This window comes from Desarmillaria tabescens, assembly GCF_030435595.1.
Source record: "Desarmillaria tabescens strain CCBAS 213 chromosome Unknown EV420scaffold_135, whole genome shotgun sequence".
NCBI lineage: Eukaryota > Fungi > Basidiomycota > Agaricomycetes > Agaricales > Physalacriaceae > Desarmillaria > Desarmillaria tabescens.
The window spans coordinates 51,449-76,880 of NW_026848434.1; the positions used below are offsets into that span (position 1 = coordinate 51,449).

Consider the following 25,432-nt stretch of genomic DNA (forward strand, 5'->3'; position numbering starts at 1 on the left):
GCACACTCATGGGAGCTAGATAAAACCTTGAAGATTGCACTGGCACTGAGAACACTTAGCGCGCTCACTAACTGTGACGCACCATACCTGAAAATCTGGGGAAATCCTTAAGCGAGCTGACAGATATCACCGGCACAAGCTTGGGCAATGGGCTTTGGCCGAAGTCCGCGAGCCTGCGTTCCATTGTTCTGAGTCCCATTGTTCGAAGACTCACTTGTTGCCGTGTCTACGAGAAGCCTCTGTGAATCCAAGAAAGAAGTCCTGAACGACATATGCCAGAACTGATAGTTCCATGCACCTAGACCTGTCGGTCGCTAGAGAACAAGCCCACGGGTGTCAGGAGAGCACCTCTTGGCATGCATTTAGTGAGCTCACTATAGAAATGAGACTAAAACTGGGAAGTCCGACTCGGATGCTCAGTAAGGCGGCGGTGGCAACATGCTACGCATGTAGGAGTCTGGGTACTGCATGATGTTTGTAATTCTAATTCCCCTGTAGTATAAGTAGGCTGGTTACAGTAGGTAGAGGCAAGTTTTGAGCCCCCGAGTTCCTGTACACACGTTGAAGGCGGTACTGTAACAAAGGATCAGTTTGTGACTTCGAGCTGTGCATAGAATTAGCGAGCTCACTCAGAGAAATACAAGATACCCTTTTGATAAGACTTTTGAGAACTTAGTCAGAGTGAATACGAATCAGTGACGCTGTTTCTGTTCTGTTAAGTGTGATAAGTCTGTTCGGAGAATGTGTTGAAGTGGAAATCTGAGATCTGTTCTGTTCTGTTCTGTTCTGTTCTGTTTCAGTCTGTTCCATGTCAGTTCTGTTCGAAGTTCCGTTTCTGAATCTGTTTTCCGAGCACTTCTGAAGTGTTCTTAAGTCGAGATAACCTGCTGGAGTTAGTTGGAGAACCCCTACATACAGCTGTGTAGCGAGCGGGCTAAGTCAGTGCTTGCCTGTGGTGTTCTTTTAGCAAGCTCACTAAAGTTTCAGCGTGTATTGCCTCTATTTCTGTTGGGATCAGTGTCCCTGGTGTATTATAACTCAAATCTGCCTTGAAGGTTGCATTGTGCCAGTGAACGACCTTCCTGTAAAAAGTTCCTAGACTCAGGAATTCATTAGAGAAAGCTTAGCTTCGCTAAGAGCGCTGAGAATAAGAGAAACTCTTCGAGATATTGAAGTATAGTTGGATCACATTAGAAATAATCGCTCCCCCTAGAACTTACGAGGGTGATTGTAGTTTGTGTAGTTGTGTGAGTGTGTGTGTGGGTTTTTGAGGTTCGCCTTTTAGCCCGCTCACTATTCCACAGGTGCCCACAGCCAGCCTCTTCACCGTTAACTCGTAGCAAGACTGATAGTCTTCTCCCAGAAGAATTGGTACAGTCATTTTCGGAACTACATAAACTTCAGCCTCCGTTTCAATGAGTTCTCCTTTTGTGGAAAGCATAAGGATGGGGATAGTGATATATCCTTTGATTTCTGCATCCTTATCTGTGAGTTGCCATAAATTCATATGGGCTCCTCTTTTAATAGGAGGGGGATTGAATAGCGAACGATAGTAGTCGGAAGAAATGAGCAAAATGTCCGCACAGGAATCATGTCGGATGGATACGGGGGAATTCCTCAGGCTACCTACCCAACCTCGGATGGCTAGTATGGAAATCCTGGCCACTGACAATCCAGGTTTTGTTTGCCTCCATTTTGTTAGCCTTTTGGATTTTAGTTCTGAAGGGATAGTGAAATTATTCGATGGTGGATCTTCTGACGAGGGTGGTTGGGTCTCCTTCCCTATTACAAGGTTAGCTTCTTTAATGAACAGAACATCGGTCTTACGCTCGGAATTCAAGGCTTGAACTTCTTCAGTCCCCTCCTTCAATTCATTCTGAGCCGCCATTCCAAAATCCTGCATGTTACTAGAATCCATTTCTTGAGTCAAAGGAAGATCATAGTTCTGGTCAGATGTGAGAACCTGGAAGGCAGTTTGATACATGTCTTGAGGACTGGCTGAGTCCTCTAGCTGCAAGGTTGCTAGTTGCGCATTTCTCTTCTTTACTCTCTCCAGGTATTTCTCCCAGTAGGGACACTCCTTATCCCAGTGTTTAGGACTCCTACAAACCTTGCAGGGAGATGGAGGGGGACAATCCAAATTGGTTTCCTTATCACTCATTGGAAAATAATACTGTTTCGGAGGAGGACACTGTCTTTTTTTTAGAATTTGAAGAGCAGATTTCAGCAACAGTTCTGACAAGTTGTTTTCATGGAAGTCTTCTTCATAAGCTGTTACTTTTGAGCTTTCCATTTCCCCCAATAAATCAGTCCGCAGGTCCTCTTCTTCTTCAACTAAGTTCACGGACCAAGAGGGAAGAAAACGAGGTCGTTTAGGAGCATCTATTCCTAATGACTTTAGGGCTGTTATCAGTTCGCCCGTTTGAATCCTAGAGGTTCCCCCGTCACTTCGAGCAGCTAAGACAAGGGCCTTACTATGCTCAATGACCCTGGCTAACAATTGCTTGGACGTCTGAATTGTTGACATATTGAGTATAGGCTGCCAAGCGATTGGGGCCTTTCTCATAACAATGGTTATTTCCTGTAACCCTCCGTCATTGATTTGAGTAAGCATGCATGTGTATACAGTTCTTCTCATGATGAACGCTTGTGGAGATTCCATTTCGAATCCTCTCTGTCGGAATCATTGATTTTCGAAGACATCATTCATAAGAATCTGCCATTGATCCCCTAGGAACTCTTCTTTAATGACATTGATAAAATTACTCACATTAAGCCTCATGTAATCTTGGTCTTCCGGTGTGAGAGTTGAAAACCATGCGTAAATTTCGGAGTCTTCTTTAAGTCCACGCCATAACCATTGACCTAGGTACTCTGGCATCCACCCCCCTAGACCGGCCAGATGTCTTACCTTCCAAAAATATGGTATAGCAGTATATGCATTGCCATCCCAGGTAGGTAGACTTTCAGGTTTTATTTCGCCTTTGATAATTGGAAGGGACAGATCTATGGGTTGCCCATTTGCTCCTGGTAATCCATTCCCAGGAGGACCGGGCAGACCAGGCAGACCAGGAGGACCAGGAGGCCCGGGAGATCCATGATCTCCTCTTCGTCCTCTAGGTCCTGTCCTTCCTTGCTCTCCTTGTTCTCCCGTACGACCCTGTTCTCCTGGATAACCTCTGTGTCCTCATTCTCCCCTTCTCCCTCTCCTTTCATCTTTGTCGTCTTCTGTACCATTGTCCGAAGAACTAGGTGAAGGAGGAGAAGGGGGACTAGGGGGTCCTTGGCCTGGCGGTGAGTTACTCCCCACTATACTCACATTGGATCGACTATGATGCGAATAGGCATTATTCCCCTTGGACCTCTTGGAAGAAGAATCGTCTTCTGAGTCGGATGAAGACCCGGGATTGGTTGGCAGCTTTGATGGAGATGCTACAGGACTGATCGTAGAGGGAACCGGACTGATGTGAGCACTTCGTGGCTTGGGAGAGGAACTCGCCCCCCACTCAAAAGTGTTATAGGAAGGGGGAACGTTCGAAGTTGAAGGGTAGACAAATACTGCCTTTTCTTTCCCTTTACTTTGATTTCCACCAGAGAATCCCAGTTCCACAGAGCTTTCTTGGCTTTCTTCTATCGAGAACTCCTGGGGCCTTAGTAAGTGATCTACTTCTTGTTCTTCATCATTGGAATTGATCTCTTCTACAACCGGTAATTTACTTCCTAATCCTTGGAGTCTTCTTGGAAAGTCGGTGCTGATACTTGGTCCTCCTAGATCAAACTCCTTGAAAAGAGAGGAAGCCAGAGTCGACGGAGAATTGAAGAATTCTCGAGCCGTGCTCTTGAAAGGAGTGTGGATGTTCATCGATATTGAGGAGGCTATGGATAAGGGTTTGAATGAAGCCATTTTTTGAGTTTGCACCCATGTTTTTGTCGGTATGAGTTTAGTATCTTGCGCTTCTAACTCCGATTTTTCTTTCTTTTCTTCCCGGACTTGTCCTAGCTCTCCTGGCTGCGTACTCCTTGACACCCTTAAGGATGAGGCTGATGACTCTCGTGATCTCATAGAACTGGCAGGGTTTCGTTCAGGATTAGTAGAGCTGAAGGCTTTCTTCAAGGGTATGCTAGGAGGGATTAACTCCTCCCATCTCGTTTCTCCCTTGTCTAAGGTGGCACAACCTTCATTAGTCAGGACTTGACGTTGAGATGGTAGGATGTGTAAAGATTGGTAAATGCGCATTGAGGGGTCCTTGTATCCTTCCAATGTGCTGTAAATTCCCAGATCCATGGAAACAGGAGACATAGGATGATCTATGTTCTTGAACTGGTCAGCATATTTATGAAGGAAATGGTCTCCCCGGTCTAACCTCTTCCTAAGTCCAACTCACGCTGCGTTAAGTAAGTGAATATTGTTAGTTCCATGAAGAACATTCATAAACATTTGACTAGGGTCAATTTGGTATATTATGTCCCTTTCTGCAAGAAGAGATGCTGTGGAGAGAATGAAGGACTGTAGTTCCATGACTGTAGAGCTCACTGCTGTGATCATGGCAGGCTGTAAGGAGTATCGGGGTCTGTCTGCAAAACGATTGAATCCAAGGTCTTGTATATCTACAGGGGATAAATCGAAGTTGCTGTAATACATCACTCGATACTTGGTAGAGTTTTTGACTTCATTGTGTTCAGCGTTGTAGTCTGTGAGGATCTTGAACATGGGTGAATTTTTGAAGCCTTCTTGCATGCCCGTTCGAGTGATGTGAGCTATGTATGGTCCTGCACTTCGAAAGGGACGTGCGCTCGAAGATTCTGGATGATTATTGGACATCTTAGTGTTGTATGAGTTGTATTGTGTTAAGCTAGCAATTTGTCAGTCAAGAGGGAGTGATTCCCAATGTGTCCACCACTGTAAAGCCCTTTAGAGATTCACTTACTAGACTTTAAGTTCAATTGAGATCACTCTCATTATTCTTGACGGACGTATCAGGATTATCGATCAGTGGTGTGTAAGTAACTAGTATTTCTCAATACAGAAGGCTAAGAGAAGGCTTAGAACTTAGAACTAGCCAAGTTAGTGTGTTCTCAGGCCTGACTCAGGTCCTACTTAGTTTTGAGATCACACAAGTTAGGGTAGAAGAAGTTATATTTCTCTTGATCTACAAGCTTTATATACTACTTCAAATTAAATATGTGAGTCATGAAGGTGTCATCAAGAATCATAACTAAAATACATGAGTCATCAAAATTAAAATAGCACCCAGATCATAACATGACTCAGGTCGCATCATGTACTCTTTACACGGACCTGTGTGATGTTACCAGCAAGAATGCCAAGGGTGGGTATCATGCCTTGTTTCATGAGGTACCAGGATTTCATGATTGTATATTCTTTGACTATGCTATGACAGCTCTGACTGAGTCAGGCCTAAAAGTACTGGACACCCACACCTCTGCTGGTCAGCAAGAGTTTAAAAATGAGCTCATTAGCCTATGTCTCATGCAATACTACATTCATGCACCCAACAATTACTTTGCAACATTTCCAAGCCCTTGCCAGCCACCAAGGTTTCTACATCCACATACCATTCTGCAGATCCACCTGACACTACATTATACAACCTTGATCTATCTCAAATGCTGCACACTGCTCCATCCACTCCAAATGCCAAAATGAGGCCATTCAGGAGTACCAGCATGCATGTTGTAGGGCTAGATTAGTCTTCTGTATCCAATAATGAGGTGTTATGAGGAAAGAGAGTGAAGCTCAGTGATGGGAAGAAAGGGCACTGCCATAAGCCAGTTGTAGAATCAAGATGGTGGGGGCAAGTTGTGAAGACGGGATGCCCAGCACAAAGGCCATGTCAGCACCAGTTACTGGTCTGATGGATGCCAGTCCAATTAATAACCAGTCAGTAACTAAACCATTGTCAAGCACAGTATGGCTAGCAACATTGAAGCCTTCTCCTGCTCTTGTCAGAGACCCTCTACCACTTTTCCCTCTCACCTCTAGTGACACCATCAGCTGTCAGCAACCAGGGGATTCCATTGCTAGATCAAACATGATGGAGCTAATCTCATGCACAAAGGACAATGACAACACTTCTGAGACCTGGGAAGGCCTTACGCATATGGGATGAGATGCCAATATTGCTGATGGAGGGTCATTTTGGTCAGAGGGCATTGAAAACTACTCATTTCAACTCAGGGAGCATTGATGGGGCTCCCTAACATACGTTCCTTTCCCTTGGCATTTTGACAACCTCAGAAGCAGATACATACGTCCTCAATAATTCCAGCTAAGAGAGGCAACGTGCCCTTTCATCTGACTATGCTGTCGACTATGACCTTGGGACAGGATTGGATCAATCCTGCACACAGGAGCTGTATATGCCTCATGCAGAGCTCCAGCCAGCTGGAAGGCTACCTGATGCTGCTCCAATCCCTCAGATGGAGGGCATTTTGTTGTGGAAACAGGCGATGCACTCAAATTTGGATCCAGGGAGCATAGACAAGCTCTCCAACATACACTCTCCCCAAGTCTTGGTATTTCAACATCCAGGATGTCACCGCTGAAGGTAGACAGTAGCCTCATAACCAGGTGGCCCTATTCTCATGCGCTGTCTGCCTCCTCAACATCGCAGCCAGCAACAATGTGGGCCTTTACAATGGGAGAGAGTCTAACTATGATGACAAGCCCTTTGACCATGGATATTCAGACTGGATCAAGAGTCTGAGGGTCAACAACACCATGTTAGAGGAATGAGACAATGAATTATGATATCAGAGATTATCCAGCAAGCTACAATGTGGGATATGACCACGGATATTTGGATGCTTATGATGACTCTTACGATGATTTGGGGGCCAATGCATACCAGTCTGAGGAGGATACCACTGATGAGGGCTATGATAGCCCAGCATTGAGTCTCAACCAGGATGAGTGAGTCAGTGGCTCAATGTATTTAATGTAGACAATTTATCTTAATAGTATTGATAATTAAAAATTTCTATACTATAACTGATCCACTCATGTAAGATCTGTACCTGTACCTGTAGCACCCAGGTGGAGCAGTATCTGGGTGTGGGTGGGGGTGACAGATGGGGTACTGAAGCTGCAGGTCTGACCATAATAGGTCCAGGTGTACCTGGATAGACAATTGTGTGACTCTTTATATGACATGCATGCAATGCATTCACACATGTAATTTTGCAAATTCTATGAATACAAACATGTGCATACCCTATGTATAATATTAGACTGCAGCATAGAGCACTACACACTGAGGCAGATGCAATGTAATAAAATATAATATGAGTAGAGTGCATGGCTTAGACTTAGAGCAGCACACTTGTGTCATTTAAGTGTGAAGTCTCAGTGCTTATACTCACACACTGTGCACTCCTCAGCAGTGTATCACTCAATTAAATTCATTGAAGATATAATATATTAAAGGTGCTTCATGCTACATTGATCTATGATGCACGAACCCTGCTGATCTGGCAATCACTGAGAAAACATCATTCTGAACAAAGAATCACCAAGTCCAAATACTCTGAGGAGTTCTCAGCCAAAGAGAAATGAAACCCTGTACCCTGCTGAAATATTAGAATTAGAAATGGTTGCATAGCAGCCAATAAAATAAATCTCGCTCACTAGATAAGTTGCACAGCACTGGAATTAAATCCGTGAAGCCAATAAGAAGACACATGCCACATGGCATGATGAGGCTAGACCTTGTCAAGTAGAGAAAACAGTGGTGGCATGTGTGCCGACACAGAGTGCTGAATAAAAATAATGATTACTATCACTGCAGCTGACATGGCATGCAAGGGAAGGGAGTCCAAGGTGGAGCATTGTCTATTTTCAGTATTTACATTTCATATAGTTAATGGTAAATATAAGAGTGGTAGTTATAGGTAGTTAGCAAGCTTTCATACCCCTGCAATTGTACTACAAAGCAGCATGCTTAGTGTATGACAAAAGGATTTTATTTGGAGCTTCGAGCAAGAGAATATTATTGGACTTAGAATTATTTTGAACACTTTGAGAGCTCACAAGGCATGCCTTGCTCAAGTGTGCTTGAATTGTTTAAGTTAAAGTACAGTAATTGATTGCGCTCTACTTAGAGAATATTGTATTGTGATAACTTGAATGTGCATTTGTGTTTTTGGGACTTGTTTGTGAATTCTGAGTTACTGTAAGTGGCAGAGGTTCAAACCCTTTGGCTTGTCAGTAATCTCTGGGGTTTTTGGTTTATTCCCAAGTGGCATAGGTTCAAATCCTGTGGCTTGTGGATGTGTTTCTGTGTTTGTGTATCTCTGGATCACATAGGTTAGAACCCTGTGGATCTACAAACAGGTTTTGAAGTGTTTTCTGCTTAGAGTGCAAGGCTTTAAGTCGTGTCTAAGTGTATTGTGAATGTTGTGGACACTTGTGTGTTGCACACAATGTATTTTGAGGGTTGTACATTCTTGTGAAATGTTTGTGGGCTTTGCCAAATAATACTTTTGCCTTGAGGCTGAGCAATTCTGTTGCTCACCTCCTGTTCCAAAAGCATTTGGACTTAGAGAATTATTATATTGCTAGCGTGCTATTATATATTGTAATGTGCAAGGATTCTTTCACTACTACTGTTATTGTGTGCTTGTATTGCACATCTCCCCTGAACTACTGAGGGTTTGTGTGGGTGGGTGGGTGGGTGGGTGTGGGTGTGTTAGTGTTTTATACACTAGTGCATTTCTAGCTTGGCACACAGAGCCTCTTCAACGGGTATGGTGGGCATCCCTAAGATGAGTATTTGGACCTCAGAATAATCATATTCATCTGAAGCCATTGAAATGAGCATCAATCAGGCCTTCAGCCAAGTCCTACAGTGTTATATAAGACAAGTCACTTTTGTGTTTAGGGCTGGGACCCCTTTCCCCCCTCCCCCTTATCCTATGTGTCTATTTTGAATGCCGCCTCCCTCTTGGGTTCTTCATACAACGGGCGAGAATCGGGGACCCGGAAACTGCCGCTACTGGATGTGACAACACATGCCGGCGCACACTTCAAGCAAGCGCACTCGCAAAATTCCACGTGCCCATGTAAACTATTGTAAAGAACAATTTACGCTTTAGCAGTTGCGTATAATTGCACACCATGCCTTTCGATATCTAAAGATACAGCTGACTTTACACTACCACTAAATCCCTACTTGGTCCTCTTATAAATCTTATCCAGGAAGCTCTTAAAGACCTCCCTCTTCAACGTGCTCTTACCCTCAACCTCCGGGATCTCCCCAATCATCGCAATAAGCTCACCGTAAACCTTCTCCTCATACACCCCATACCTCTTCCTCAAATCCACCTCGGGACTCTCAAACACGGCCTTCACCCTCCTCTCACACTCGGAATCCTTCCTCCCATAATTCTCATCGAGAACCCTCCGCTGCTCGGGGGTACACACCGCTAGAGCTGTATTCACGCACCACGAACACTTGTTATCGAGGATATCCGTGCCGATTTTCCCGATCTGCTCGGGCGTGCCGGAAAAGTCGAGGAAGTCGTCTTGGATCTGGAAGTACTCGCCGAGGGGGATGAGGATGGACTTGGCGAGGGCGTAGGGCTCAATGGTTTGGTTCCCGGATGGGTAGGATTGTGGGACGTGCGACATGTACATGGCGAGCGCGACGGGGAGGTAGAAGGAGTAGTATGCGGTTTTGTAGATCACGATTAGTGAGTGCCTTCATACAACAGTCAAAAACAAGCGCGACATCAACGGACACAGCACGTACTTTTTCAGTGAGAATTTGCTCAGATCAACCTCATCCTCCGGTGCAGTGATCAAATCGATAAGCTGCCCCATCTCCGTCTGGAACGTCGTCTCCAGGAAGAGTTCCAGAATATCGACATAGTAGCTCTCCCCCCGGAAATGCTTCTTGAGGAGGTAGTATATCGCAGCTTCGAGCATGAACGAGTCATTGATGGCGATTTGGCCGACTTTGGGGACACGGTACCAGCAGGGCTGACCTCGACGCGTGATCGATGAGTCCATCATGTCGTCCGAGACGAGGAAGAAGGCTTGGAGCTGCGAGCGAACGCGTTAGAAAGGCAAGCACGGGAGATAACGGGCAGTTCGACGCACGAGCTCGATGCCCCAGCCAAGCACCGCAGCTTTGAGGTACTCATCGTCCGTCAGCGGGGTCCCCTTGATGATCTCGGCGGTATCGACGACGGACATGCCGCGGTTCAGCTTGCCTCCGGGGACGTTGTAGTCGAGATTCTGTTATCAGATTCAGAAATGAGCTCGTTTCCATTTTTTCCATAAGGCTCACTCACCCTCTCGTACCACTCAATCGCATCCTTGGGCATCCCCTCACCGGTAATGTAGTCCACCAGTTCCTGCTTGATAATCTTCCAGGCTCCTTCGAAACGCGCGCGGCGGGCTGCCTTGTCAGTAGACATGTCTAATGAATGTGGATGGACGTGAAAGATGGGCGCGATAAGAAAGTGGTGCTATATAGATGGTGGGTCGTGTCTGGGATTTTATTTGTTCGCTTATCCCCGGATATTAATTATCTGTTTCCTGATTCGGACACGTGCGCGTACCGACTCGGAGAGGGCATTCAGACTGGCGCCTTGTTCTTCCCTCATCGAGCTGGGACAAGATAACTCTTTGCATATTGAAGACAACGTATTGCTACGACATCCCCCTCTCAGTCATGGCTAGAATACAGAATATAATACAACACGAAATGCATAAACAATGGATGACTCCGACCAGGAAGGACGTCAATGAAACATCCCAGCATACTGGCATCTTGAACTATTGGGTATAAAACACCCGTTGATGTCGATATAGTCTTCGGAGGTGCGCAAAAATGGCAGATAGCACGACCTTCCCCTCCGAAAATATTTATCCCTACCCCGTTCCCTCCGTCCATCAGCAGGGATTCCTCCAACAAGCACGGACTGTACGCACCTTCCGATTCAAGTTTCATCGGTTATTAAGACAGGGACCATCATCACGATGGAGCCCTTTCTCCTCCTGCCTTCCCCCGCTTCAACCATCTCGACGTTCCAATCGATCCTCCTGCGTCTATTCCGGCGCACAACCCAATATATTCCAATACTGGCAACCACGAGGATGAGCGCAAATGCCGAGAGCGGGAGGGTACCGTAAGGCTCAAATGTCACCAAAGTAGACATGGACGATGGGAGCAGATGCGTAGCGAGCGCACTTCAATGGGCGCGAACTGGGGAGCTGGATTCTTCACAGCGGTTTTTGTAAGCCAAGCGGCTAACCTTGGCTGACTCACTCGTCGCTGGAGCTTTATATGCGGCTAAAATATATCTCCGTATCGGGGTCCGGCGATTGAGTGGCGTCATTGTGTATGTAGATTCGTGAATTCACGGTGGGGTGACCGCAAAATGCCTCAAGCACAGGGTTCCAGACTTGCGGTACCGAAAGAGCGTGAGAGACGATGCTTCAGGTTGACGCCGTAAAGAGAAATAGGAAGCTCATGTTCGCGGACCGTTTGTGTCAGCAGAATCACAAAGCAGGGCCGCCATTCCGGTGCAATCACAGAGAACAGCGCTCGTAAGAACTCTGAAGGCACGAAGTATGAAAACACAGGGGAGAGGAGAGCAAGACAAGAGGAGCCCTTATTCAAAAGAAACCGACAATGATAGGGGGAGGAGAAAGGGTATTATTCTGTGCCGCATATAATGCCGCGGCATTTCGGCGCCAAGGAAAATCCCAAGCCCGTTCACCCCGTCTTGGCAGAGGCCGTTCTCCACCGGACTGTGGAAGCATTATATTATCCAAACGGACCTCGAGAACCACCCCTGGCATCACCCCACGGTACATGATGATACGGCGGACGAGACTGGAAACCGAAGCACACCGGTCGACGTTGAATTGGTGGGAGAAGATCCCTACTGAGGTCTACGCTGTGGTGTATATATGAGTCACGCGCCTCGATTCATACACACAGGGAAACGTTCGAAATGGATGCAAAGCTTTCCAACCTGAGACGAGGGGTGCTCAGCATTGCAGGATGATCCTACCCCCAGTAATCAGACTTTGAACACACGAAAACTGGTATCACACACCGGATATAAGGCCGAGATACGCGTCGTACAGGTGAGTATCATATGTTTACACGGCAAACAGGGACTGCACCAAGCCTGCCGTCTGGCAGAAGCATAGACCATGACGGCAGAATCGATGATGACGCGAGCTGTTACGAGGAACCGTGAGGACGACTCACATCTGAACCAAGGGTACACACCACGGACAACATTACATAGAAACGACGGTCCATCCTTCAATAATGATCATGCACAGCAATAAGCCCCGTAAACGATGAAGCCAAATCCAGCATTCGCACCATTCTGTCCGATATCAGTCAATCTAGCTAAAAGGATCCGAGTCAACAGAGAAGAACCGACCAGAGTGGATCCCACCCAGGTCGAGCCGCAACTGCGTATATCGACCACATGCACCAGTACTGAGCAATATCGGAAGGATGATACCTTACGCAGCAAAAAGGAACTGCGCTGGCCTTGCGGTCTGGAACAAGGTTAATCATTGTGAATGTAGATATCACCTAGCATGCAAGGGCATCTCGTTGGGTGCATATACATGTGTGATATGATGCGACGTACCAGTTAAGATCTCTAACCTGGAAACGGTGATGACGATGAAGGCTGATCAGCGACCCGCAATACCTCGTGATCGGCGAGGACGCGACGACCTAGACACGAGTATCTGTATATGCATACATCTCATCAACGAACAGGCCGGGAACCAAGGTCCATGACTCACCTGAGAAGAGGAATAGCCATATCAAGGCATCGATATATCATGAACGCGCCCTATTAACAAAAGCGTGCTATCAGTCCTTTTGAGGGCGATGCCGTGGCGCTCGAAATCATGTTGAAGTCGCGTCGCCATCACGTTACATAGGCCATATACAGCAGATGATGGCATTGAGAAGCAAATAGAGGGAAATGACGTGTCGGGTGATGCCAGACATGGTGGTCAGAAGGAAAGGGACACCGTGGGATTTTTGCTCCGTTTCGGTCCAAGCGCGTCCAATTTCACAGCTACAATAAGTTGGGTGTACTTAGGCCTTAAGTCCCGCTCCTAGGAGGTAAGTCTTGTGCACTAGGATAGGTCGCATAGGACGCGGTGAGATCAAGATGATGATAGATATATTAGAATCCAAAATCATTACACAAACATATACAATCTAAGTCCCTCACAGAGTGTACCGAAACTGTTAGCCCTATGAGTATTGTATATCTCTGAAAATCAAATAATTAGACTCACATGAGAATATTCAAAATCCGTCAGATCCGATTTTCCGTTAATCTTTCCCTGCATTTCTCTCTCCTCCTCGGTCAGCCCATCCATGAGCATAGCCTTATCCCGATGTCTATTCCACAATACCAGAGTCATATGCCAGGCTGTGACAAGGTTCATAAGTAAGGTGAGTCTTACGATAACAGAAGACTGCATGCACCAACAATGATAAGGAAATCCAGCCCGAGGCATATGTTGCATGCGATGATGCCCGGCATGTAAGTTGGCTAGAAAATAAAATTAGGAAGGGTCACTAAAGAAGGCAGAAGCTTACAGTGTCCTTGTCTTTGAATATCTGTGACCCGCATATGTTTCCAGCACAGAAACTTTAGAAAGCATGTTGAACATTAAACATCGAGGGAAACCAGGAACACATACCAAATGAACGTAAACGAGGAAGTGACGGTTCGCTTAGTACACCCAGGAACGTTCGAGGGAATAAGCGTCCACCCCAAGTACCTACTCAGCCTACGAAATCTGTCGAAGATTTGGTTAAGGGCTGAGTAAATTGTATATGTTGGTAACTTACGGTCATGAAATACATCCCCCATTTCGTCCACTGTTACGGGCGTTAGACTGGTACAGGTAAAACCATGACTAGTGAAGACCTTAGTAGATGCACTCGACTCGATGAGAGCCATCCCAAGGAAACCAATGAATGGAGGGATCGTCGCAAGTGCCATGATATATAGACGGAGGTTCTTCCACTTTGATGTAACCTGTCATTATGTCAGTTTTGCAGCAGCGGGTAGAGCAGATCAGTGCGAACCAGCCCGACAATGACGAAGATCACTAGTGTCGTTACCATCCTGTATATGAAGTCCCCAGCATATCTATTACGCAACATTAGAGCTTCCAACATATCACGATGAGACGAAAAATATCGTTCACCATGTATATCAATCTGCAAAAAAAAGTAAATGATGTGTGTAAAAAAAGGGGGAACACGTACAAAGTCGTGCCCGTCCTCCAGCGCTGAAGGATAATATTTGATGGAAATTCGAAACACATATAAGTAAGGAAGAAAATCGTTGTTAGCCTAATTCTGAAGTCTCGAATTTTGATTGGGTAGACAAAAGTCGGAGCACTCACCATGAGTACTGTTGCCCAACGAGGCCAGTGTCTTCACGCAGACCGAATACGGCCATCGTACCTGACCCTTTCAAGATTGGTCTGAACTGGCATAACGGGCTTGACGTACCTAATGCTATCTTGTCGGCTGACTGAATACCATCTAACAACATAAAATATCAGCCGCTGAGAGTGATACACAAAATATCACTGACAACATAGCCACATGAGTGGAAGAAGATAGTAGTCTGCCTTGAATTTGAGGTTCTTGTACTGCTCGGGAGTGTACTCGGTCAAACTGGGTCCAGCGAGCAGTACATCGCTCAGCTTGAAATCTTCCTTCCTAGTAAAATCACAGCGAGTAAAAATCAAACAGAGATATCTGCTAGGATGCATAACGGAGCAGACTCACGATACAGGAGATTCTTCATTTCTTGGGGGCGTTCTTTGCATTGTGACCTGGACTCAGGAGAAAGCTATTGAGAGAGTACAAGAGGAAGCGGCCAGGGTGCTCGAAATAATAGAACTTCAGCAAACCTCAAAAGTCCAGTCTAGGTATGCGCCTATGGAGTGATGTATATATACCTAGATAATTATGAGCAGTATCAACATGTATTCAGTTCACTTTGGCCCTGTCAGCGTACCGTACTCATTTTCTACTGCGTATCGGCGGATGCATCCTTTCCTAGCGATTGTGTTGTTGAATCCTTCACTATACAGCGTGTTTCACTGTGGCTTGAGGCTCTAGTAGCATGTACATGCTCATAGCGCTCCGTCGTACAGTTTGATGGAATGGCAACGTACTCTGACATATAATATGCGGATCACCATGTGGCTACATATCATATGCTGAAGTCTTATGCCCTTCCACATACATGAAACTAGTTTGTTCAAGAAGAACCATCTTAGCACTTGTACATTCCATCCCAATGACAAGTCACTGTAGATAGGGATGTGCACCGTATCCGTAATACGGTGGATACGTATGGCACATACGGATACAGGTCCGTACCGTTGCGAGTGCGAGACTGCAAGGTACCGTACGGTTCACGGTACGGTGAGTACCCGTAACAACCGTACGGGACAAGCCGTTATGGCCGTATACGGCAGCTGCAACTGATATGAAACCGAAGCCACTTTTGGTACTCCCTTTCCGCTTTCTCATCTGAAAATTGCTTGCCACGGTAATCTGTCGAGTGTTTCAACTTAAATAATTCAACCTGGTACAAGGTACGCCAATTACCTGACCAACCTACTCCAATGAGCCATGCGTAGTCCCCCTCTCTCTATGACAATTTGCATTTGTCTCAGCAATGTGCAAGTTCCCGTCGTCAATCTGTTTTTTTACAAATCAAACCAGTACCGTATCACCTGGCATGATGCAACAAACTCCGGAGTATTAGATGTGCATACCTCACTCATTCCTTGCTTAGGTTCCCATTGTTGTCCACACTCACTGCCACTCTTACGATACAGACCACCAAAATGACTTTGCCCACGCGATTCATGAACACAAGATGTGTAAGTCTCTTTGATTCCCTGAAAGACTTCGAAACTGACTGTTTTTATAGTAGATCTTCTTTTCTCTACATGGAGATGACAATGACTATTAGTATTATGCTGCGGAGAGCATGCAGGTCTTTTGAGTGTATTCTACGACCGTAATATGGCCGTTACGTCCGTACATATACCCGTACGTACCGTGAATCTTGCTTTTCTTGCTCCTACGGTATGGACACGGTCCATCCGTATCCGTATCCATCCATCAGGGGTACGGCCGTATCCGTAACGGTACGGTGCACATCCCTAACTGTAGACGCCATATCATTCGTATTCAATCAAGGCACCAAGCATGCTAATGATCATCAGTCTCCCTATCTGTGTTACGGCGTCAATGGGTAACGTCGCAATAAACCCTGTGAGCAGCATGAGGCTATATCTTAAAGTTACTTTCTGACAAGGAATTCAGAATGACAATTGGAATCTTCATATGCTCATCACAGCTTGTATCGAAGTCATCAAAACAGTCCTAGTCCCTTACGGAGTATCCTCGAACTACTATGCATGATAAGGATCGGATGTCTAGGTATGAATTTGAGAGATGACTTACATGTGGGTCCTTCAAGTGCGTCAAATAAGAATTTCACCTTGAGTTAGCAGCACACCCATAAGTATAACCCTATCGACGTCCATCGGATCTACAGTCATCCACCATGAGGCTACAACAAGACTTAGAGTTAACATCACTCCTTGACGATATCGAAGACAATACGCACCACCAGCAAAGACCTCTGACATGTACAGCAGCTGCGGCTTTCATAAAAGAATACTTGTATGCCTGAAAATGTAACTCTCAAGTTACACGAGGAGCAGGGACGCTGCATGAGAAAAGCAAGAAAGGTTTGAGGCCATCGAAGTGGTCAGAAAGAGAAAGTTATTTGGCAGCCAAACACCGACGTTTCACGGCCACGTGGTTAGCTTCTCATTGACACCTACCGCTCGCCTGCCCCGAGGCCTCCAAATATTGATCCTTCGATGCTGAATCCAAAGGCTAACATTACAATAGAGCGTGTGTGAACATGTTTATACTAGTAACTGAGAATCTATGCATTAAATATCCATGAAAAATAACATAAATTATATATCATGCACCGTAACCTTTACATAGTATATCGGAACTATCATAATTGATGAGCACAGAACGCTCACACGAGGTGAACATTGGAAAGAAGGTGCTCACATGTGTGTTCTCAAAATCCGTCATATCAGACTCGCCGTTAATTTGTCCCTGCGTCTTTCGTTCTTCTTCCGTTAGTCCATCCGTACGCATCACCTTGTCTCTGTGTCTGTTCCTCAAAGCGAGAGTTACACGCCATGCTATCATTAGATGTTCAGTTAGACTCTCATGACGGTCAAGAACAACTGGCATACCGACTATGACAAGCAAGTCAAGCACGAAGCAGATGCTGCATCCGATAACTCCAGACGTGTACGTTGGCTGCAAAGGTAAATTATCAAACGGAGGAGAAAAGAGTATAGCGCTTACCGCCTCTTTTGACTTGAATATCTGTGATCCGCACATGTTGCCGACGCAGCCACTATAGAGCATTTTCAGTCACAACTGATAAGATTTGAACGGTTGTAGTTATTCTCACCAAACGAAAGTGAATGAAGAGGTCACTGTTCGCTTGGTGTGTCCGGGAACGTTGGCAGGAATCAGTGTCCATCCCAAGATTGCAGTAAGGACGGCTGGCGTCTATCGCTAGTCGTTGAGCAAATGGCAAGTAAATAATATTTGACGTACAAGCATGCAATACATACCCCATTTTGTCCACTGAAAATGGCGTAATCAGAAACCAGGACAGCAGGCACGAACGTTAGAAGAATGCGAACCTTTGTTGACTCTTTTGTCTCGATAAGAGCAATACAAAGAAATCCGACGATGGCCGGGATAGTTGTGATTGCCATAATGTACAGCCGCAGGTTTTTCCACCTTGACGTCACCTATCCATCCGCCTTGGTGTACTTCAAGTAATGCAGAGAGTTGCGACATACCAATCCAGCGATAACTAAGCTGGCGACACAAACTATCTCCTGCGGTATACTGTATAAAATTACTTGAAGCGGTGCTGTACAAGTCAGGCAAAAAATAAATTAATGGTCATCCTGGCAGAAAGATATGTACTGAAACCAAAGCTTGCGTTGATGATACTCCCAAACGCCGTGAGACCGCCGGCAGGTACCTGTGGAGCTGTTAGCCCGTAAACCCGAAATAGACAAGTCCGGCCATCGTACTGCTACCAGAAGGGTATTAAAAGCAGAAAAATAAAACTGAAAGAAATCAGAACCGTGAGTGACACAAAACGAACGCGGCAGATGCCCGTACACATGGATCTACCAGACAATCCCGAACCTGATACCACTTCCACTCTATTGTGCTTGTCTTATCATGACCGCTCTGATTTTCCAGAATCCTCGTATTAGCCATCCGTTTTTCCTCTTTCGTCAACCAAGGGACGTCGGACGGAGTTCCCAGGACGTAAAGACAAAGAGCACCAATGGCCACGGTAAGTGGGCCAAGGAGCTTCAGAAAAGTAAGCCAATGCAAGTCAGTAGAAGATGGTACATACATAGGACATGTACCTCCACGGTTGGGAACCCTTACCATCACTCCCGATTGTGCCAATTCCGTAGAGGGCCAAAAGGGCGATGACGCCGAATCCTGAGCCGGCACTCTAGTCGTGTACATCAATTCGGCGGATCAGGGAGGACGAGAGAAACCGAAGACTAACCTGGAATACTAATATGCGCGAAGACTGTTCCCGCCGGGTGTACCAGCCGCCGATGATTAAGATAAAACCCGGAATGAGACAACACTCAAAGAGTCCTTGTAGGGCACGTAAGGCGATAAGATGCTTGAAGTTCTTGGCTTTGAAAGCAGATCAGTTTTACGATGACTACGAGAAAGTCTCAGAAGACAAACCAAAACCGGTACACAAAACGACAACCCCCCAACATATCTATCAAACTGTGTTAGGGCTTCTAACACGTCATGACGAGAGGTGAAATATTCTTTACCACGTATATTGACCTGCATAAGAAAGAAATTTGATGATACGCTATTTATCAAAGTGGGGAGACACGTACAAAGTCTTACCCATACCCCAGCGTTGAAGGATTATATTGGATGGAAATTCGGAACACATGTAAACGAGAAAGAAAATTGTTGTAAGCCTAACTTTAATCTTAAGATATGATGTAACGACACTGAATAAATGACACTGACCATGAATATTGTTGTCCAACAAGCCCGGTATCTCGCGTAGACCGAATATGGCCATAGTACCTGTAAAAATCTCGTCACGGCAGATCCGAACTCAACAACGAGTTTGACGTACCTAACACCGACATGTCCACTGCGTGAAGACCGTCTAATGATGGAGGGAGAACATGAGCTACTGAAGGTGGTACACAATAGTCACTGACAACATATCCACATTAGTGGGAGAAGGTGCCAATCGATCTTGCGTTTAAGTTTCCTGTACTGCTCGGGAGTATACTCAGATGCAGCGACAGTCAGTGGTACACTGTCAATTGGCAGCTCTCCTGATTTCCTGTGTGCAATAATATGAAAAACAAAACGGCTGTCAATAGGTACGAGCAATAAACTCACAATACAGAAGGTTTGGTCTTTTTAATGGGTGTTTCTTGCATCATAGTGTAGGACTTGTTCGGCGAGTCTGAGACGGAATAACAAAAGTAGTCTCCTGACACTATTGGTTCCGCTACCTAGCAAAGAACAACGAAAGAGTGACAAAGAATATCACGCATCTTCGACAGGCTTATATACCTAGATAATAAGCAATGTCAGTGCGCATTCCGTTCACTCTCAGCTCTGTAAGAGTACTGTATCCGTGCATCGCCAGGTCCTTAGTCCTACGAAATTCTTCATTAGGCTAGGTCCAACTTGGTTTTGCTGTCGCGAGGGGCTCTGACGAAAAATCGAACGCGTTCCTCATTGTTGTCATGCCGTCAAGTCAGAAATCTAGTCCAACCTGCAACCCGCCTCTTTACGATGGATCCCGGTGCGCTTCATCCACCTAATTTCCGCCGCACCGTTGAACTCGGATATTCATGAATGGTCGCCTTGTGCATTCCTTGCTAACAACTCCTGACCTTATTACCGGATTGCGTCTGCCGAGCGCATTCTCGATTCGGTATAGTCTGGTAGATGAGAAGCGTTGCAATGAAACCCATGAGCCTTGAGGGATGCAGACACAAAGAAGCGACACGTAGTTGTAAGGACGAAAATGAAACCTTCATATTTACAGCAAGTTGTGTGTCGGAGTCGTTATGAATAATGCTAAGTCAACACCCTGCCTCAGAGAGTATAGCGGAACTAATTAACGCGATGAGCAGGCATCTAAGTATGGAAATGAGAGAAGACTCACATGAGGATTCTCAAAGTCCGTCATATCGGATTCTCCGTTAATCTTTCCCTGCATTTCCCTCTCTTCCTCGGTCAGCCCATCCGTGAGCATCGCCTTATCCCGACATCTATTCCTCAACACTAGGGTCGTCCGCCAGGCTACGATTAGGGTCCTAATCAGCGTCATTCTATCATGATAATGAAGATTGCGCGAACCAACGATGACAAGGAACTCTAGCCCGAAGCATATGCTGCATCCCATGACTCCTGGCGTGTAGGTTGGCTAGAAAACAGAATTATGGAGGGGATCAGAAAAAGAGGGCAGGGGCATACGGCATCTTTCGTCTTGAATATCTGCGACCCGCACATATTTCCGACGCAGTAACTGCAGGATCACGTTGAGCAGTAACACCTAAGATAGAGAGGATAACGCACCCGACAAACGTAAAAGAGGACGTCACTGTTCGCTTGGTACGTCCGGGAAGATTTGAAGGAATGAGCGTCCACCCCAAGAATAGGCTGAGCACAAACGGAACCTGTCAGAGTTATTCGTCAAGCCATGCGCACATCACATTCAAAGGCGTCTTACAGTCATGTAGTACATCCCCCATTTCGTCCACTGTTAAGAGTATCAGAACTGCACAGGTAAAATGACAAAATAAATGAGGACCTTTGTAGACACGCTCGTCTCGATGAGAGCCATCCCAAGGAAACCAATGAATGGAGGAATCGTCGCAAACGCCATGATATACAGACGGAGGTTCTTCCACTTTGAAGTAACCTATTGCTATGTCAGTCTGACTGCAGCGTGTGGCGGCGAGCAGAGAGCGGTACGAACCAATCCAACAATGACGAAGACCACAACACTGGTCATACTCCGAGGGATAGTATACAAGATCACTTGAAGAGACGCTTTACGAGGATACAATTAACGGTTAGTCGTGGTGTCGAACGAATGTACGTACTGAACCCAAAACTGGTGTTAATGAGGCTTCCAAACGTCGTAAGGCCCCCATTAGGCACCTATATAAGCGTCAACAAAGTTCCGCAGACCAAGGAGGTAAGCCTACCGACGACAGAAAGGCGTTTATTCCTGCAAAGTAAAACTGAAACGATCTCAATATGGCACAAACAGATTCGACGTTGAAATCACATACACATGGATCGACCAAACACTCCCGAGCTTGGTCCCACTTCCACACTTCGTACCCGTACGGTCATGTCCACTCTGGTTCTCGAGAATCCTAGTGTTGGCCATCCGTTTTTCCTCCTTCGTGAGCCAGGGAACTTCGGATGGAGTACCGAGGAAGTACAGGCAAAGAAGCCCGACCGCAACGGTGAGCGAACCGAGGAACTGCCAACAAGTAAGCAGGCATGGGACGGAAGAAAGATATGGCGTACATATGACATGTACCGCCATGCCTGGATGTCCTCTCCATTATACTCGAGTGTACCAAATCCTGCATTTGCGCTCTAGGCGGAGAAAAGGTAAGCGCAGCAAAGGAACATGAGAACTAGCTGACGAACTTGGAATACTAGGGAGCGAGAAGAATGTTCTCGGCGTGTGTACCAACTTCCGATAATGAGGATAAATCCCGGGCTGATACAGCATTCGAAGAATCCTTGCATAGCGCGCAAGGCGATAAGGTGCTTGAAGTTCTTTGCTGCGGACTTGATCAGTGCTGGAAATAGTCGAGAAATTTGAACAAGGACTGACCAAAACCGATGCATAACACGACGACTCCCCAGCATATCTATTAGAAGGCGTCAGAAAGATTGAGAGATGGAGGATCAATTTACCATGTAGATCGACCTGAGTGTGAACGGATGTTATTGATAATGCCTTGGCAAAGAAGCAAATACGTACAAAGTCTTACCCATCCTCCATCGTTGAAGGAGAATATTGGATGGGAATTCGAAACACATATACGTGAGGTAGAAAACCGTTGTCAGCCTCATCGGGAATGTCAATAATTAGGGATGTATTATAGAAAACGGTGATCTACTCACCACGAGTACTGTTGTCCAACCAGGCCTGTGTCCTCACGCAGACCGAACGTCGCCATAGTGCCTGCAAGACGTTCAGGATTTGTAGTGAAAGTCAGAGGGGTTTGCGCACTCAGCCCCGTCTTGTCGGCTTGCTGGATACCGTCTGATAACGAATGTATTAGAGCTGTAGGATGCTGCACGCGTAGTGACTCACAGCAAAGCCACATGAGTGGAAGCAGATAGAAATCCATCTTGCGTTTCAGCTTTTTGTACTGTTCTGGGGTGTACTCAGACGCGATAGCGACTATGAACGGTGTTCCGGTCAGCATCTACCCCAGCTGAAATGACTGAGATACTTACCTTCAGTGTTATCTCGGGCTTCATAGGCGACTGCCTCGACGACGACATTCTTCTCGTCAAACGAGGTCTTCTCTTGAGTTGCAGAGGACATAGCGGGCTACGGATGAAGAAGCCTTGGCGGACATCAAAGAATCCCTATATACCACTGCCAAGAATACTTCTGATGGGAAATCCGCCATGCTTATCTTGCCGGATGAACCGTCTTATCGTCCGTTTGGAGCAACATGGTAGCGCTGGATATGAAGCTGCCGTATAGCTGCGGGTGCGAAGGGTCTTAGGGTCCTGAAGAACCACACGATTGATAGGAACGATAAAGTAGATACTAGCATCAAACAAGATTCGTATTTCTTCTCGGAAACGGGAGGGAACCTACGCAGGCCGGTATCAGGCAGGTACTATCGAAGAAAGTCCAGCGTCAGATGAAAGGGAAGGAAGCAAGCGGCCCGAGATAATAGGCCAGGCAAGTTTGATCGGCGAATATAGCGTAGGGAAACAGAAAGCAGGGCTCGAACGGTGGTGGTAGATCTTAAAATTGATCTTCCGAGCGAGTTGATAAGATAAACAACAAAATATCTGGTACAAGAAGCACCAGTGGTACGTCGCTATGCCAATCTACCGACGAAATCAGTCCACAATAACGAAATGGTTGAAACAACTGGAAGCTGCACCTAGCCCATTCAGCGAAAAGACGAGCACGGGCGCCATAAAGGCTGAGAAAGATATACTAAGATGGAGGCCACTTTTCGAGGTAAGAACGACGAATATTTTCCGTTGGCACGAGGGCAAACGAAAGCGAGGGAATCGGATTCGGTCCGAGGGCTGGTACGCGTTGTTGAGGTTTGTTTGTCGGGCGATCTCGTGCCTCCTACCGTCCACCACCAGCTCCTGCGTGCCAGCATTTTCCGTATCAGGCTCCTCCTTCTCAAGCGCGACATACGGTGTTCTCTCTTGTAGCTGTTGCCGCATTCAAGCATACCGAAGCATCGGAGAGTTCCTCGGCAAGCGAAGCTCATCAGAGAATGGAAGGCCATCGTACGCATGCTCCATCTGTCTTGACGTCTACTCTCTAACCTTTCTGGTAGTGGAGCGGTGGGACCACCAGGACTGTCCGAGTTATCGGTTGTCATGGTTCACACCCTAAACCTTGCTTTCGCTTCCTGGCACCAACCTAGATCACTCCGCGATGGGTTACAATTCTAATGATGGATCTTAACAACAATCGTATGGTCTTCAATGTATTCTGCGACTTCGGATGTCGTCCGAATAGCGGAAGTCTGTTCAGTAAATGTTAATCGTACTCAATAATCCCTTCACACTTTCTCATCTTTTTCGATAGAAGAAAAAATCATACAATCTCGCCATTCTCAGAGTTACACCCTGCTCTAGAAGACAACAGACCGACTACGTTGAGGTGCCAGACCTTTGAAGCCCACCCCAAGCTCATGCGGCCATTGTACAGTTCACTGCAGTGAACGTTCCTGTCGTTCGGTAAGGTTTATTTTATCCAACGCTCAAGAGATAGTCGTGCTTACCATCGTTCGCAACAAAGATGTTAGTACTGCAGCACAATTCCGTGGCACCGGGACTCGAACTAAATTAACGTGTTCAGTACTCAATCTCGACTGCAGGAGGTGGAAAACATACCAGCTAACGGCAGACTGGGCGATAACAATTCTGGGTAAACTGCACCCAAGTCCGACGTACTTGGAGGGGTCTAGTGGTCCAGCGTCGACATTCAATGCAGCGAGGGGAGCCTTGTTTGCGATGACGACGTTCTCACAGCACTGAACGAGTTGGTTGTAGCCGGAGCACCGTTGTGTTGGCGTCTCCGCGACTGCGAATGCTGCAGTGGCAAGGATGAAGAGAGAGCGCATAATCTTGACCATTGTTGGGGGAAAGAACGTGAGTACGTGCAACTATTAGACAGATTTTATGTCTGAAGAAGCTTTGAAGGACCCTATTCACCATACGGGTGGCGCCCGAACAACCAAGAAATCTTATCATTTTGTGATAGGCGGTCTCGATGCCAAAGAAGAGACGTAGCGCATATGGACGCGCTGTCTATGCAATATCGTTTTTGCGAAGCGGATAAAATCTTTCGCTGACGGGTACATGAGGTGGTGGTGGTGGTGGTGGTGTTACCGGCGCCAGGTCCCAATAAGGAACGGCCGGGTCCACAGCCCTGACATGGCGAACCATGCGCTGTGCGAGAACTGATGCTTTCGCGGAAACAGTGGTCTGATGATTTGCAGAAGAGCGTACCATGACCGGGGGTTTGAAAAGAAGCTAAAAGTTGCTGCTTGTGGGCGTCCGGAAACAATGTCGTGCCACTGGAGGTCGAGGACGAATTATGGCTGGCAACTTTTTACGCGGGTCTCTACGACGTCGCTCGTGTCTATGTCGATTCTCACGCATTTTGTTTCTTTTATTTCCATGAATAGTAATTGCATTTATAACGGACCAGATCAAGAAACAGGTGCGCCAAAGATCCTGGGGCATATTGGTACATTTACCTGCAACACTGTGGGCGAAACCTTCTATGAGATGGTTGCGGAGGTAATGTATGATGCAATGCTCGAATGGTCTTCAGCACTGAAGACCATTGGGGCATTGCGTCATACATCCGGGTCAAGGGACGTCAACGTTTTTTCCCTTCCAAAACACCAACAAATGGGCCAAACATAACCTGAAATTTTTCGTCCCGCTCAACACGGCTATGCAAAAATGAGTCCAGTCAA

General features: G+C 46.3%; 8 protein-coding genes across 8 annotated transcripts; 2 read left to right on the top strand and 6 right to left on the bottom strand.

Moving 5' to 3' along the window:
* Window positions 1–1,622: 1,622 nt before the first annotated feature.
* Window positions 1,623–4,822, bottom strand: EV420DRAFT_1487736 (uncharacterized protein; the record flags this gene model as incomplete). Its single annotated transcript, XM_060470561.1, has 6 exons — window positions 1,623–1,719; window positions 1,761–2,674; window positions 2,771–2,911; window positions 3,070–3,248; window positions 3,304–4,265; window positions 4,386–4,822. The coding sequence occupies 6 exons, from the start codon at window positions 4,820–4,822 to the stop codon at window positions 1,623–1,625; spliced, it is 2,730 nt and encodes a 909-aa protein (XP_060322128.1).
* Window positions 4,823–6,381: 1,559 nt separating this feature from the next.
* On the top strand, window positions 6,382–7,147 carry EV420DRAFT_1652801 (uncharacterized protein; the record flags this gene model as incomplete). Its single annotated transcript, XM_060478688.1, has 4 exons — window positions 6,382–6,537; window positions 6,581–6,744; window positions 6,779–6,934; window positions 7,051–7,147. 4 exons carry the CDS (start codon window positions 6,382–6,384, stop codon window positions 7,145–7,147), a joined length of 573 nt encoding a protein of 190 aa, XP_060322129.1.
* A 1,994-nt stretch (window positions 7,148–9,141) lies between these two features.
* EV420DRAFT_261976 (isoprenoid synthase domain-containing protein) lies at window positions 9,142–10,599 on the bottom strand. Its single transcript, XM_060481459.1, has 4 exons — window positions 10,315–10,599; window positions 10,121–10,258; window positions 9,771–10,063; window positions 9,142–9,719 (listed from the first exon to the last, which is right to left on the bottom strand). The coding sequence occupies exons 1-4, from the start codon at window positions 10,438–10,440 to the stop codon at window positions 9,188–9,190; spliced, it is 1,089 nt and encodes a 362-aa protein (XP_060322130.1). The 5' UTR covers window positions 10,441–10,599; the 3' UTR covers window positions 9,142–9,187.
* A 2,642-nt stretch (window positions 10,600–13,241) lies between these two features.
* On the bottom strand, window positions 13,242–14,869 carry EV420DRAFT_1652803 (uncharacterized protein; the record flags this gene model as incomplete). Its single annotated transcript, XM_060478689.1, has 12 exons — window positions 13,242–13,259; window positions 13,313–13,449; window positions 13,506–13,572; window positions 13,620–13,671; window positions 13,724–13,813; window positions 13,888–13,904; window positions 13,954–14,064; window positions 14,115–14,249; window positions 14,298–14,320; window positions 14,547–14,579; window positions 14,632–14,759; window positions 14,829–14,869. 12 exons carry the CDS (start codon window positions 14,867–14,869, stop codon window positions 13,242–13,244), a joined length of 852 nt encoding a protein of 283 aa, XP_060322131.1.
* A 2,142-nt stretch (window positions 14,870–17,011) lies between these two features.
* Window positions 17,012–19,830, bottom strand: EV420DRAFT_1591576 (major facilitator superfamily domain-containing protein). Its single transcript, XM_060474925.1, has 20 exons — window positions 19,590–19,830; window positions 19,403–19,530; window positions 19,315–19,347; window positions 19,203–19,262; window positions 19,064–19,150; window positions 18,995–19,007; window positions 18,900–18,936; window positions 18,709–18,845; window positions 18,547–18,651; window positions 18,303–18,500; window positions 18,212–18,247; window positions 18,102–18,159; window positions 17,972–18,045; window positions 17,810–17,920; window positions 17,721–17,750; window positions 17,572–17,672; window positions 17,463–17,514; window positions 17,348–17,414; window positions 17,157–17,293; window positions 17,012–17,094 (listed from the first exon to the last, which is right to left on the bottom strand). The coding sequence occupies exons 2-20, from the start codon at window positions 19,405–19,407 to the stop codon at window positions 17,077–17,079; spliced, it is 1,359 nt and encodes a 452-aa protein (XP_060322132.1). The 5' UTR covers window positions 19,408–19,530; window positions 19,590–19,830; the 3' UTR covers window positions 17,012–17,076.
* Window positions 19,831–20,102: 272 nt separating this feature from the next.
* EV420DRAFT_1673827 (major facilitator superfamily transporter) lies at window positions 20,103–22,785 on the bottom strand (the record flags this gene model as incomplete). The annotated part of the gene is made up of 19 exons (XM_060479127.1): window positions 20,103–20,315; window positions 20,368–20,504; window positions 20,562–20,628; window positions 20,679–20,730; window positions 20,781–20,881; window positions 20,935–20,964; window positions 21,016–21,126; window positions 21,184–21,257; window positions 21,311–21,368; window positions 21,420–21,438; window positions 21,503–21,699; window positions 21,747–21,818; window positions 21,873–22,009; window positions 22,063–22,099; window positions 22,146–22,158; window positions 22,213–22,299; window positions 22,356–22,497; window positions 22,549–22,638; window positions 22,695–22,785. The coding sequence occupies 19 exons, from the start codon at window positions 22,783–22,785 to the stop codon at window positions 20,298–20,300; spliced, it is 1,533 nt and encodes a 510-aa protein (XP_060322133.1). The 3' UTR covers window positions 20,103–20,297.
* A 1,349-nt stretch (window positions 22,786–24,134) lies between these two features.
* EV420DRAFT_1487741 (uncharacterized protein) lies at window positions 24,135–24,580 on the bottom strand (the record flags this gene model as incomplete). Its single annotated transcript, XM_060470562.1, has 3 exons — window positions 24,135–24,172; window positions 24,227–24,285; window positions 24,339–24,580. The coding sequence occupies 3 exons, from the start codon at window positions 24,578–24,580 to the stop codon at window positions 24,135–24,137; spliced, it is 339 nt and encodes a 112-aa protein (XP_060322134.1).
* EV420DRAFT_262259 (uncharacterized protein) lies at window positions 24,384–25,426 on the top strand. Its single transcript, XM_060481462.1, has 3 exons — window positions 24,384–24,596; window positions 24,648–24,898; window positions 24,950–25,426. Exons 2-3 carry the CDS (start codon window positions 24,807–24,809, stop codon window positions 25,377–25,379), a joined length of 522 nt encoding a protein of 173 aa, XP_060322135.1. The 5' UTR covers window positions 24,384–24,596; window positions 24,648–24,806; the 3' UTR covers window positions 25,380–25,426.
* The last annotated feature ends 6 nt before the right edge of the window (window positions 25,427–25,432 follow it).

Coding starts and splice junctions, on each gene's coding strand:
- EV420DRAFT_261976 (XM_060481459.1), bottom strand. CDS start 10,440: ATGTCTACTGACAAGGCAGCCCGCCGCGCGCGTTTCGAAGGAGCCTGG. Junction 10,259..10,314: donor CGATTGAGTGGTACGAGAGG/GTGAGTGAGCCT, acceptor ATCTGATAACAG/AATCTCGACTACAACGTCCC. Junction 10,064..10,120: donor TTGGCTGGGGCATCGAGCTC/GTGCGTCGAACT, acceptor GTTCGCTCGCAG/CTCCAAGCCTTCTTCCTCGT.
- EV420DRAFT_1591576 (XM_060474925.1), bottom strand. Junction 18,846..18,899: donor CGTTTTGTGTACCGGTTTTG/GTTTGTCTTCTG, acceptor CTGCTTTCAAAG/CCAAGAACTTCAAGCATCTT. Junction 18,652..18,708: donor CGCGCATATTAGTATTCCAG/GTTAGTCTTCGG, acceptor GTACACGACTAG/AGTGCCGGCTCAGGATTCGG.
- EV420DRAFT_262259 (XM_060481462.1), top strand. CDS start 24,807: ATGAGGTGGTGGTGGTGGTGGTGGTGTTACCGGCGCCAGGTCCCAATA. Junction 24,899..24,949: donor GACATGGCGAACCATGCGCT/GTGCGAGAACTG, acceptor GATTTGCAGAAG/AGCGTACCATGACCGGGGGT.